This window comes from Mandrillus leucophaeus, unplaced genomic scaffold, assembly GCF_000951045.1.
Source record: "Mandrillus leucophaeus isolate KB7577 unplaced genomic scaffold, Mleu.le_1.0 Scaffold559, whole genome shotgun sequence".
Lineage (NCBI taxonomy): Eukaryota > Metazoa > Chordata > Mammalia > Primates > Cercopithecidae > Mandrillus > Mandrillus leucophaeus.
The window spans coordinates 358,245-370,824 of record NW_012106019.1 but is presented as its reverse complement, the minus strand read 5'-3'; the positions used below and the strand labels follow the sequence as shown (position 1 = coordinate 370,824).

At 37.4% G+C, this 12,580-nt stretch overlaps 1 protein-coding gene and 1 pseudogene across 4 annotated transcripts in view; one reads left to right on the top strand and one right to left on the bottom strand.

Annotated features, from left to right (window-relative positions):
• SLC4A4 (solute carrier family 4 (sodium bicarbonate cotransporter), member 4) overlaps nucleotides 1–12,580 on the top strand; it is a 365,688-nt gene that overhangs the window by 193,619 nt on the left and 159,489 nt on the right. For all 4 annotated transcript variants that reach the window (XM_011998142.1, XM_011998138.1, XM_011998140.1 and 1 more), the window contains one exon: nucleotides 12,138–12,295. In XM_011998142.1, coding sequence (XP_011853532.1) covers nucleotides 12,138–12,295 — 158 coding nt within the window. The remainder of the gene's footprint in view (nucleotides 1–12,137; nucleotides 12,296–12,580) is intronic.
• On the bottom strand, nucleotides 8,004–9,381 carry LOC105552461 (annotated as a pseudogene).

Here is a 12,580-nt window from a genome sequence, read left to right as displayed (position 1 = left end):
TTAGTCATTACACCAGGACAATAGTGTAAACTGGGACTGTTATGGGCCAACTGGTAGGTATGGTGATCTTACTTTACTACTGATACAGATACCTTCTGCAATGGAAGGTTGTGGAATTGGGTGACATTGAATGATTTTGAGCTTACCACATGAGTTTGTTTGAAAAATAAGAGCTGAAAATACCCAAAGACAGTGGAAGGGTGGGGGACAGGAGAAAATTAGCAGAAAGAAGAGAAAATAAGCTAAGAAGAAGAAATGAAGAGAGGAAAGAACAATAAGAATGCCAGAAATCAGTTCTTTGCCCAGGAAAACAGGTGAATGTTAGCATGTGGACATGAGGCAGGATAAATAGAAAACAGGTACAGATTTGAAGATTAAAATCATTCTCATAGAGGGGAAAAGATAATGTATAGAATGAGACAGCAATGGGTGTAAGCTTTGTAAAAAGAATGAGAAAGTATACTCAAGTTTAGATGATGTTATAATATCATTTATAGCAAGGACATTGAAGAGCCTACAGGATAGCATTCTAGTAAATCAGATTTAAAGGACAAATCGTGAGTATTCCTGGTTATAAATAACACTTTATTATTGATGCAGTTATTTTAACACATGCAGAAAAATGGCAGAGAAAAGGAGGTAGAGTTTAAATATCTGCCCAGTGACTGAGGAATACTATAATATCCTGGACCTACAGGTAATGCTGCAGGTCTGAGAGCAATGGTAAGGAAGCTAGGAGGACATAATATTAATCATATGATTATCCCACCCATATAGAAAACCTAAAATATGTAAACTGCTTTCATAGAAGGCAGAAGAATCCAAGACCTGAGTGGAGTGTGAAAGATCGAACTTTAAAAATAGCTGTGTGTGATGCATATTACTTGTGTAGGAATAACTTTTCCATCATCACACAGAACTGTCATCTCAAGTTAAGTGACCTCTTATGCTAATACTGTGATAGCTGGGTTGTTGTTAGGAAACCACTCAGAAAATAAGAAAGATTAAAAAAATTGTAAGATAAAACATTTATAGCAGAAGGCAAAATATTACTTCTGAGTAACCATAGCATGACTATACTCTGGAAGAAAGAGTACAGGCTAGTGTGAAAGGAACCTGGAATGTAACATCTGGATTCACAGAGCTGGTGTTAATAGCCTGGTAAAGACAAAAAGGTCACAAAATCAGTGAACTAGTCAAAGTATTTTTGAATAATTGTAGTACCGCAAGGTAGCCATTTAAAATTCACTCCTCTGAAGCCTACGTTGGCTAAAGGAATTTTTTTTTTTTCACTCTGTGTGTTCTTGTAGTTGACCGTGCATAAAGTCCAGGCTGGTTATTTTTTGAAAAAAACAAGTTACAATCTATAAGAAAGGAATGTTCAATTTTACCTTAGGAATTCAGTCCAGATGCATTTATTGTGATTTCAACCTGATATGAAAGCCATATATTCTATTCTTGTTTTATCTTTTATTGTTCTTTATATTTCCTGGTCCTATTTACCTTTTTGTTTAATCTTTACATTTTTTCTAGTACTTTATTATTGTTCACAGTTTATTGTATAAGCCTAGAATTGGTTTTCATACTTTAGCGATTACTTTTCCTTTATCAGATATTTTTGTACTTGGAAAAGATAACGTGTGAATCAGTGTTTGATAAACCAAAATTATGGGAGAGATTTTTAAACTTTGACTTAGAGAAGAACCTTTTTTGAACTCTGTCACTAGGTGTGATTGGTGTGTCTTGTGACCTCCCATTGCACAGTGTACTTTTCATATGGCATTTATGTTTCCTTTTTCATTGCAGCATTACAGGGTGTCTGTTTTCTACAGTGCCTTCCTATTACCAGGCTTTGAACATTGTAGGCACCCATAAAGTCTGAGGACAATTAAGTACACTTGAGAGTGGGATTAGATGGAAGATGAGAAAATTTCTGTCCAAAGCAGAATTTTCTATTCTGATTCTATATTATAATGTGCTTTATTTATTTCCCCATGGGAGATAAAGCATTCCTAGGTATACTAAAGTTTCAAAAAAAAAAAAATCTGTAGTATAGACAGTTGTTTAATTTCATTTAACCTGCTGTTCCTCACATTTATCTGACAAATATATTTTGTATCTGGGCTCTGCAGTAGACAGAAATGTACCTCAAATTAATTGAAGCCCAAAAGGAGATTTAGTGGCTTATGTAACTGGGAAGAATTCTTGGTGAGTTCACAGAACAGATAAGCTGCAGGATGTCACTGACTGAGACTGGAGACTCAACATTCTTTCTCTTCATCCATTTTCCTCTTTTGACTCTGCTGGTTTCATTTTGGGTGCTGACCCCACTCTTTCCTGGTGTGGATGGTCTTGTGCTCTTTCAACATGATGGGGAACAACCACAGCTGAAAGGGAACATGTTGATTTCTACACTTCTAGATATTGATTTTTCCAAAAGATTTGGTCCCTGTGATTGGCCTCCATCCTGTAGACTAATCACTCTTGTCAGGGGAGGAGTTTACTAAGATTGGCTATATCTAGGTCTTTTGTCCACATATGTGGCCTGGGTGGGATGTGTAGAAGCCACTTCTTTAAGAAGAGAGTTAGGAAGACTTGTTGGGAAGAGCAGAAATAATAGCCATCACTCATCATTCAACAAATATTTATTGAACCTGTTTCCTCAGCTCCTCAGGCACTTTTCTAGGCACTAGGGACATAACACTGAACAAAATAAATGAATATTCCTACCTTCAGGGAGGTTACATTGCAGTGTAATAAAAAGGCAACATTCGAATAAAATGAATAAAAAGGATAAGGAAAACAGTATGTTTGACTACAATAAGTACAAGGCAGATAAAATAAAGCAGAAGAGTAGAAGTATCTGTGGGGAGAAGGGAGTTGAAATTTTAGTGTGTCCAGGGAAAGCCTCTCTGATGAGAATGTAACAATTAATATCAGAAGGAAGTGAAGGAGAGAGCCCTGCATACATCCCATTCAGAGGACACAGCAGATATGAAGGACCTGGGGCAAGTGTGCCTGGTGTGTCTGAAGGAGGACATAGAGAGTAGAGTGTCGGCATGGAGAAGACCATGGAGGACACGGAGGGTAGAGTGTGGGCAGTAGGTTCCAGATTTAACCTTAAAAATCCTAACTTTTGGGGGCATTTTATGGTCTTCTGGTCTGATTTCTAGTGCTACAGAGTCCATTCCTTCATAATATTTATTACAGCTGGATTATGTGAGAGCAGCTGTTCAGGCACCACATATTTTTATTTTAGAATAGCTATTGGTTTCTCTTAGCTATTGCCTTAAAATATATACTCCTAATTTTTGAGTACAGGTATAGTGATTGCAGTACTGGTAAAATGATTTATGGAAGAATATAGTCAACTGTGAGATAATCTGCATGTGTTGTGAGCAACGTAGTTGCTGTGACAAATCCAGTCAGTAGGTTCCAGATTGAACCTTAAAATCCTTATTTCTTTGGGCATTTTATGGTCTTTTGGCCTGATTTTAGTGCTACAGAGTCCATTCCTTCATAATATTTATTACAGCTGAATGATATGCAAAGCAACTGTTTGGTACCGTGGAGAATAAACTGCTCTTACCCTTGTGAAACTTGGGAAAAGACACTTTGGCAAAAATGTGATTCAGAAATGAGCACTTATGAAGTTTCCAAGGAATTGGGCTGAGATAGTAGAAAGTCTTGTGCTGAGCTCTAAAGGCTGTTTATAAAAGACAGACGTGAGGAAAAGGCAGTTTTTGATAAGAAGTGTAGGAGTGTAAGCATATAAAACAGAAGAGGATTATGATCAGGTCAGCTGCCTAACTCAAGCAAGGAGTCTGCTGGAGAAAATGGGAAGTGAAATCAGATTATTAGAGACCTTTGTGTCTGTGTTCATAATGGGAACTCTCTCTGGAGAGAGTTTGAGGAAGATTATTCTAGAAATGTTATGTCATGTGGGTTTGGGTCACTTGGCCATATTCCACACTCTGCTCTGTGTTATAGGGGACAATTTATAATTGCAACTTCCTTAGGTAATAATAACAGTCTTGGCAACTTGATGTTTTTTTAGACCCTTCCCATGGCTATTCTTTTCGTATCTGTAAGATGTAAAAAAGTTTTTTTTAAATATTAGTATTTCTTGAAGGATTAATGGGAGAAACTTTGGAAAATTCCCTACTGCTTAGAAGTGATTTTGTTTGTAGCATGTAAGATATATATACCTTCTCTTTGCTTTTTTTTTTCTTTTTCTTTTCTTGGTTTCCACTAAATTCTTAGCCCTAAGTTCCTTGCTTTTTTGCCTCACAGCTTTCTTCTTATATGAAGTGTCAAATTAAAAAAAAATCTATAAAAAACCTACAGAGGGTTATGGAGCTTAGGGATTAGTTCTCATGTCACTTGTTTTCCCTAATTAAGAACTCTGAAATGGAAGTTGAAAATGTTGGTATAACCTTTTTATTAATGGGGAAATGGGGTCATGCCTGCCACTTCCATCTCCACAACAATCCATTATATAAAATGTTAAGTTCACTGGTACTTTTGATTTGAAGGGAGGGACATTTATATTGGATAAGTATATATCAGAGGTCTGTGTCTTTTGGATGGTCTTCCAAAATTCTTATCTCCATTCTTCCATAATTGTTGAAATATTTTTATTAAGCTGTACTGCAGAATAACACCTATAAGATAAGCTTTCAAAGTGACTGTGTTAAGCAGCCTTCATTCTCCAAGAAAACCACTTTGTGCCTTCTTTTCTCAAAGTCCCATACAACTTCCTCCTTCTCACCATTAGCTCACTAGTATTGAACTGCAAAAATAAGTCCTCAGAAATCTGCGTCGTCGTCCCACCAAATCTCCCAATCTCCCCCATTAGTCCCATCTAGTCTGCTTTCCCTGGTTAGGACTGATAAACTCTGTGTGTTCCCATCTGTAACTAACTTTTCTACCTGTGATGTGGATATTGTCTCTTTTCAGTAGTTTAAAGATGCTTAAACTGCTTCTGCACTTATCCCCTATCTCTCCTGCAGCATTCATCTGTCTCTACTAGATCATTCTCACTTACATTCCAAAAGTGCTGTAATATCTCCCATTAAAAAAAAGAAATCTGTAAACTTCTTTAAATTTCTTGTGGATTCTGGATATTAGCCCCTTGTCAGATGGATAGATTGCAAAAAATTTCTCCCATTTTGTAGGCTGTCTGTGCACTCTGGTGATAGTTTCTTTTGCTCTGCAGAAGCTCTTTAGTTTAATTCGATCCCATTTATCAATTTTGGCTTTTGTTGCCATTGCTTTTGGTGTTTTTAGTCATGAAGTCTTTAGCTGAGAGCCGGGAGGAACGTCTCTAAGACTCAGAAATTCTACTTTTAGTTATACATATTAAACAAGCTCAAATATTGAGGTCATAAGGAAAATATTATAAGGTGTTCATTGCAACACTGCAGAAATATTTATAACTGCCAAATAGTAGGATGTATAAGTTGTGATATATTTATACAGTGAAGTAGTATGCAGCCCTTAAAATGAATATAGTAGAGCTACTTTCATCAGTGTGGATTTCTCTCAAAAGCATAATGTTGAATTCAAAAAGCAAGGTAAAGAATGATGCATTGAGTATGATACTATTTATAAAGAGCTTAAATGCCTGAGAAACAATACTATATCACGTGTATGCCCATACACAAGTATAATACATTTTACATAAGAATTATAAACACTGGTTTTAGAACCCTAGGGAAAAAGTGAAGGAAATGGAGTTGGAATGTACTCAATTGTAGTTGTGGGATGTTTTTTCTTTAAAAATGAAGATTGAAACAAACATGACATAAGGGTAAGATCTGATAAAGTTGAGTGGTTGATACACAGGAATTTGTTATTACATACTCTATTTCGCAGGTACTTTTGAAATTTTTTTCAGGTAAAAAGTATAAAACTAATACAACAATTTTAAAAATAAAATGATTGCTACCAAAACACAGCAACAACAACAACAAAAAAAACCCCTTCAGACTGGTAGCTTTAAACAATTTTAAAGCTTGAGCTCCTTCTAAATTCACAAAGTCTTTCAGCACTCTTTTTCAACTGGGCCTCCTCTTCAGGGGTCAGCTTGATCTTTATAAGATCTGTAATACTGTTCTGTCCCAGGATACAAGGAATGCTAAGGAATATTACTTCATTTATCCCATAAAAGCCCTTAATTATGGTGGAAACTGGATGCACCCTCCTAAGAGTATTCAAAGAGGAAGTCAAATTGTCTCTGTTTGCAGATGACATGATTACATATTTAGAAAACCCCATGGTCTCAGCCCCAAATCTCCTTAAGCTGATAAGCAACTTGAGCAAAATCTCAGGAGACAAAATCAATGTGCAAAAATCACAAGCATTCCTATACAACAATAATAGACAAACAGAGAGCCAAATCATGAGTGAAATTTCATTCACAATTGCTACAAAGAGAATAAAATACCCAGGAATACAACTGACAAGGGATTTGAAGGGCCTCTTCAAGGAGAACTACAAACCACTGCTCAACAAAATAAGAGAGGACATAAGCAAATGGAAAAATATTCCATGCTCATGGATAGGAATAATCAATATTGTGAAAATTTGGCCATACTGCCCAAAGTAATTTATAGATTCAATGCTCTTCCCATTGAATTACCATTGAATTTCTTCACAGAATTGGAAAAAACTACTTTAAATTTCATATGGAACCACATAGTCAAGACAATCCTAAGCAAAAAGAACAAAGCTGGAGACATCACGCTACCTGACTTCAAACTATACTACAAGGCTACAGGAACCAAAACAGCATGGTACTGGTACCAAAACAGATATATAGACCAATGAAACAGAACAGAGGCCTCAGAAATAACACCACACATCTACAACCATCTGATCTTTGACAAACCTGACAAAAACAAGCAACGGGGAAAGGATTCCCTATTTAATAAATGGTGTTGGGAAAACTGGGTAGCCATATGCAGGAAACTGAAACTAGATCCCTTCCTTACACCTTATACAAAAATTAACTCAAGATGGATTAAAGACTTAAATGTAAGACCTAAAACCATAAAAACCCTAGAAGAAAACCTAGGCAATACCATTCAGTACATAGGCATAGGCAAAGACGTCATGACTAAAACACCAAAAGCAATGGCAACAAAAGCCAAAATTGACAAATGGGATCTAATTAAACTAAAGAGCTTCTGCACAGCAAAATAAACTATTATCAGAGTGAACAGGCAACCTACAGAATGGGAGAAAATTTTTGCAATGTATCCGTCAAAGGGCTAATATCCAGAATCTACAAAGAACTTAAACAAATTTACAAGAAAAAAACAAACTACCCCATCAAAAAGTGGGCAAAGGATATGAACAGACACTTCTCAAAAGAAGACATCTATGCAGCCAACAAACATATGAAAAAAAGCTCATCATCACTGTTCATTAGAGAAATGCAAATCAAAACCACAATAAGATACCATCTCACACCAGTTAGAATGGCAATCATTAAAAAGTCAGGAAACAACAGGTGCTGGAGAGGATGTGGAGAAATAGGAATGCTTTTACACTGTTGGTGGGAGTGTAAATTAGTTCAACCATTGTGGAAGACAATGTGGCAATCCCTCAAGGATCTTGAACTAGAAATATCATTTGACCCAGCAATCCCATTATTGGGTATGTACCCAAAGGATTATAAATCAATCTCCTATAAAGACACATGTACATGTATGTTTATTGCGGCACTGTTCACAATAGCAAGAACTGGGAACCAATCCAAATGCCCATAAATGATAGACTGGATAAAGAAAATGTGGCACATATACACCATGGAATACTATGCAGCCATAAAAAACGATGAGTTCATGTCCTTTGCAGGGACATGGATGAAGCTGGAAATCATCATTCTCAGCAAAGTAGCGGAAGAACAGAAAACCAGTTACTGCATGTTCTCACTCATAAGTGGGAGTTGAACAATGAGAACACATGGACACAGGGAGGGGAACATCATACACCGGGGCCTATCAGGGGGTCAGGGGTTATGGGAGGGGTAGTATTAGGAGAAATACCTCATGTAGATGACGGGTTGATGGGTGCAGCAAACCACCATAGCAGGTGTATACCTATGTAACAAACCTACGCGTTCTACACATGTACCCCAGAAATTAAAGTATATAAAAAATATTTTGCACTAACCTAATAGAAAACTATTGACTAGATTAACCAGCTCATGCAATGTGAATTATTGACCGGTATGAAACAGAGACCAAAGTCAGTGCTGGCTACTACTTAGGAGATGCAAAGATAATTCCTCTGATGGACTTCTAGATTCATTTCATTGCTCAATGACTTAGAGATAATTAATTCTCAAAAATATTCATTTGAAATAAATTCTGACAAGTTATCCATAATCCTTCCAGAATTCACTAATAAATCAAATGCACCTTTTTTTTCCTTGTAACTTCCCATTGACAATGTCATGTCATTAAAACCCAGGCTATGTGTGGTTGCTCCTTCCCACTGCAGTGAAAGACATCTCAATGGGAAATGAGTTTGCCTATTAAAAAATGTTCATTGTTGTTTTCTATTTAAAAAAAAAAGATTATTCAAAATAATTTCTGTTAAATCAGCTACAGATAGGCCAATGGCCCAATTAGTACACCTTTCGTTTTAGTACACCTCATAGCCACAGGTAATCACTTCTTTGTGGACTTTTCCCCATTGTTCAGGATCTTTATCAGTTCCTGTATCTGAATTCAGATCCTTCAGAGGGACGCCAGCAATACTGACTTCACTACACACAGGAACACTTGAGTCCTCATGCTCTCCAAGAATCCACCTATGACAGCTTTCAGAGTGGATATCAAGCCTTTGCCCAGTGAAGAAACGTAAAGGGGGAGTGTCCAGATTACAGCCAATTCCAGTAACACGGTTTTGGGGAAATGCACTCAATTTCCAGGATACATAAGTTACAATATCCACTAAATTAGAAACTAGTATCAGTTTGTGGTGGCGATTGTATTGGGTAATACTGGAAATAATTACTTTAAAAATGGTCACATTTCATTGAACTATATCAAGGCGTGTTTCTCCTGTTGCTGGTACACCTGCTGTAATAATGACTAGGTTGGACTTTGCAGTGACACTGTAATCTTTGCTGGAAACAATGTTTGGCATTTTTATGAAAGGGCTGCCATGTTGAAGATCCATTGCCTCACCCTTCAATTTGCCTTCGTCAGCATCCACAAAGGCAAGTTTATCACCCAAACCTTCTAATAAGATGCTGAGAGCACAGGCCATGCCAACTGATCCAGTTCCTATAATGGAGATCTTATTGGGATGAGCGGCCCCCTCCAAAGTGAAATTCTTGGCAAGTTCACGCTTGGCAGTCACCATCTTGGAAATAGGAGTGAAGGCCCAGCCGCCCCCCGACAAAGGAAATGAGCTCCTGCAGCACCTATTCTCTCACTGGTGGGCAGGACTCCTGCAGCCCAGCTCATGGTCGGTAGCTCACGCAAGAAGCAGATCGAGGAAAGCAGTGGCAGAAATCTTGAGATGCGGAAGAAACCGTGAGGGTTTGAAGGCGCCCTCGCCCTCTGCTACTGCGGCTGTGCAAGGCCACTCCCAGCTCGTGCAGGGCTCACAGAGACCTGGCCCCTTAATATGTTGTTTTTGGTTTTACAAATATGTGATATTTTTTACACCATTAAGACAGTTCCGAAAAAATGGATTGTGATCATTAAGGCTAAAAGTAATTTTAACTTTGCCTTTCAAAGTGCCATATTTTGTTGCTTAGAGAAGCGTTGCACCTTTGCAGTTATTTTTGTCATGGTGCTCAAACATGCTGAAACTAAGTAGGATAGATGCAAAGAGAAAGAGATGAGAGTTCTAATCTCCACTCCACACTTGGACTTTAAGAAGTTTGACTATGTGAGCTTCTTTTAAAAAGTCAGTATTACAATATGATAATAAGATTTGTCCTAACTACTTTATAAGGTTCCTGTGAGAAAGTCAGGGTGAAAAGTCTATGGAGCTTTAAAAAGAGTATTGTAACTATTTGACAAACTATGTCATTGAGTCAGTGACAAAACCAAGTCTTATGATTTTTCCTTCTTCATGAAAATGATGCATTAAAATTAAAGAAATAAAAGCTTAGAAGTCCTCAATTATCTGCTTTTTTGAAGATAAGATAGTCATGGATAAATGAAATCAATCGATAACTAGTAATGTTTAGATAATCTCAAATCCTTCTACTAGAACTGTAGTAACATTTATTCAAAATCGAATGTCTGCCCCTTTCCCCAATCACCATCTCCTTTATAATTAAAAAGTGAGGACTATGAAAAACAGAAAGGCTTAACCCATGAATTAAAATGATATTTCTCTATCATATATATAAAATGATATACTGAAATTTTGCCTTACAACTTTTTAAACTACATTTTCTTTAAGTTGGCAAGTCTTAATATGTGTTTACCTATTTATATTATCCCAAATAAGAAATTTGATGGAATCTTTTCACTTCTCAACCAGTTGTTTAATATTTGGTACCAAGATGCGTTCTATTTGTAAATATAATAGTTCTATCTCAAAAAAGAAAGAAAGAAAGAAATCTATTTTATTCCCTCCTCCCCTAGCTTCCTCATTTTCTCAGCTTTACTTGGTAGCAACATTTCTCAAAACAATTATCTTTACTCTCTGGTGTCCACTGTAACTGCTCCTGTCAAGATCCCAAGCCAGGCGCGGTGGCTCACGCCTGTAATCCCAGCACTTTGGGAGGCTGAGGCGGGTGGATCCCAAGGTCAGGAGTTCGAGACCATTCTGGCCAATATGGTGAAACTCTGTCTCTACTAAAAATACAAAAAAATTAGCCAGTCATGGTGGCATGTTCCTGTAGTCCCAGCTACTCGGGAGGCTGAGGCAGAAGAATCACTTGAACGCGGGAGGCAGAGGTTGCAGAGAGCCGAGATCGCGCCACTGCACCACTGCACTCCAACCTGGGAGACAGAGCAAGACTCCATCTCAATTAAAAAAAAAAAAAGAAAAAAAAAAATCTCCAGCACCTCCATCTTGCCAAATTCATTGGTCCATTCTTAGCTGCCATCTTACCTGAACCTTCAGCAGCCTGTGATTTAACTGATTCACTCTCCTTATTGAGCTGTTTCTTCACTTAGCTACTGTTGAAGTCCTGGTTTTCTTCTCGTTTTTCAGTGTTCTCTGCCTATATCTTCTCCTATTCCTATAAAAGTTAGGGTGACCCAAGACTTATCTCTTACCCCTCTTCTCTGTCTACACTCACACCCAGGATTGTGCCATCCTGTCTTATGGTACCAAATACTGTTTACATGGTGATGTCTCCCAAATTTACGTCTTCCTGCACCGTCTTTCTCCTTGGGCTTTTGGTAGGTAATTCCTGCCTAAAACTTCCAAAGCTCCTTATTGTGGCCTATCGGGTCCTACAGTCGGGTTCACCCCTTACGTATGCAACTTCTTTACCTGCTGTTTTCTCTCCTTTGCTCCTTCAGTTTCCATCACACTGGGCTTCTTACTTTTCCTATAACTGCCAAGCAGCTTCTTGTCACAAAAGTCTTTGTATTTCCCATTCTTTTGGCCTAGAATGTTCTTTCCTCTGATTGTTGCATAGCTTGTATCTTTACTCCAGTGTCAAATGTATTTCTTCAGAGGCCTTCCCCTATCACTCTGTCTAAAATAATACCTTTTTTACTTGTTTTATTTTTTTTCTTAGTATTTATCAGCACTTTATATTTTATTTTTCCCCTGTGGTAATATGAGTCTAGGAGGGCATGTAATTAGTCTATCCACCCCTGTTTCCCTAAGGCTTATAGCATTGCCTGGCTTATAGTAGATTTTCAGCAAGTTTTCGTTGAGTGAATGAATATGTAAATGAATGGAGTTGTATGATACATTGTTTTATATGTAAACCATGTGATTATTCCCTCAATATTTTTGAATCCAAGGTATAGATAAATGTATACTATAATAGAATGTTTAAACATAATATAAAAGTGGCTAGCTAGAACATGTTGCATGTAAATTTGTTAAAAGGAATTTCCTATGAGTGATACATGTGAAGGCTCTTTTTGTTCCCTTCTCTGGAAGTAAATTGTGTTTCCTTGGTTCTTCTCATGCAGCTGAAGAATAAGTTCATGAAAAAATTGCCACGTGATGCAGAAGCTTCCAACGTGCTTGTTGGGGAGGTTGACTTTTTGGATACTCCTTTCATTGCCTTTGTTAGGCTACAGCAGGCTGTCATGCTGGGTGCCCTGACTGAAGTTCCTGTGCCCACAAGGTAAGCTGCTCTCCTATCTGCTGGGCTCTACAATGTGCTAATAGGGTTATCTCCTCCCACTCAGGCTGGAGAATCAATAGAATGAGGAAATATTTAGTGCAAACACATTGGAGACATTTAACTTTAAATAATGACTGACTTTTATACTATCAAATTTCTTGGCACTTATATAATAATAATAATAATAGCAATTATAATAGTTTATTGGGCAATGTACTAGGTTCTTCTTATGGATTATTCTACTTAATCCTTATAATAATCTTTTAAGAGACAAACTGTAGTTAT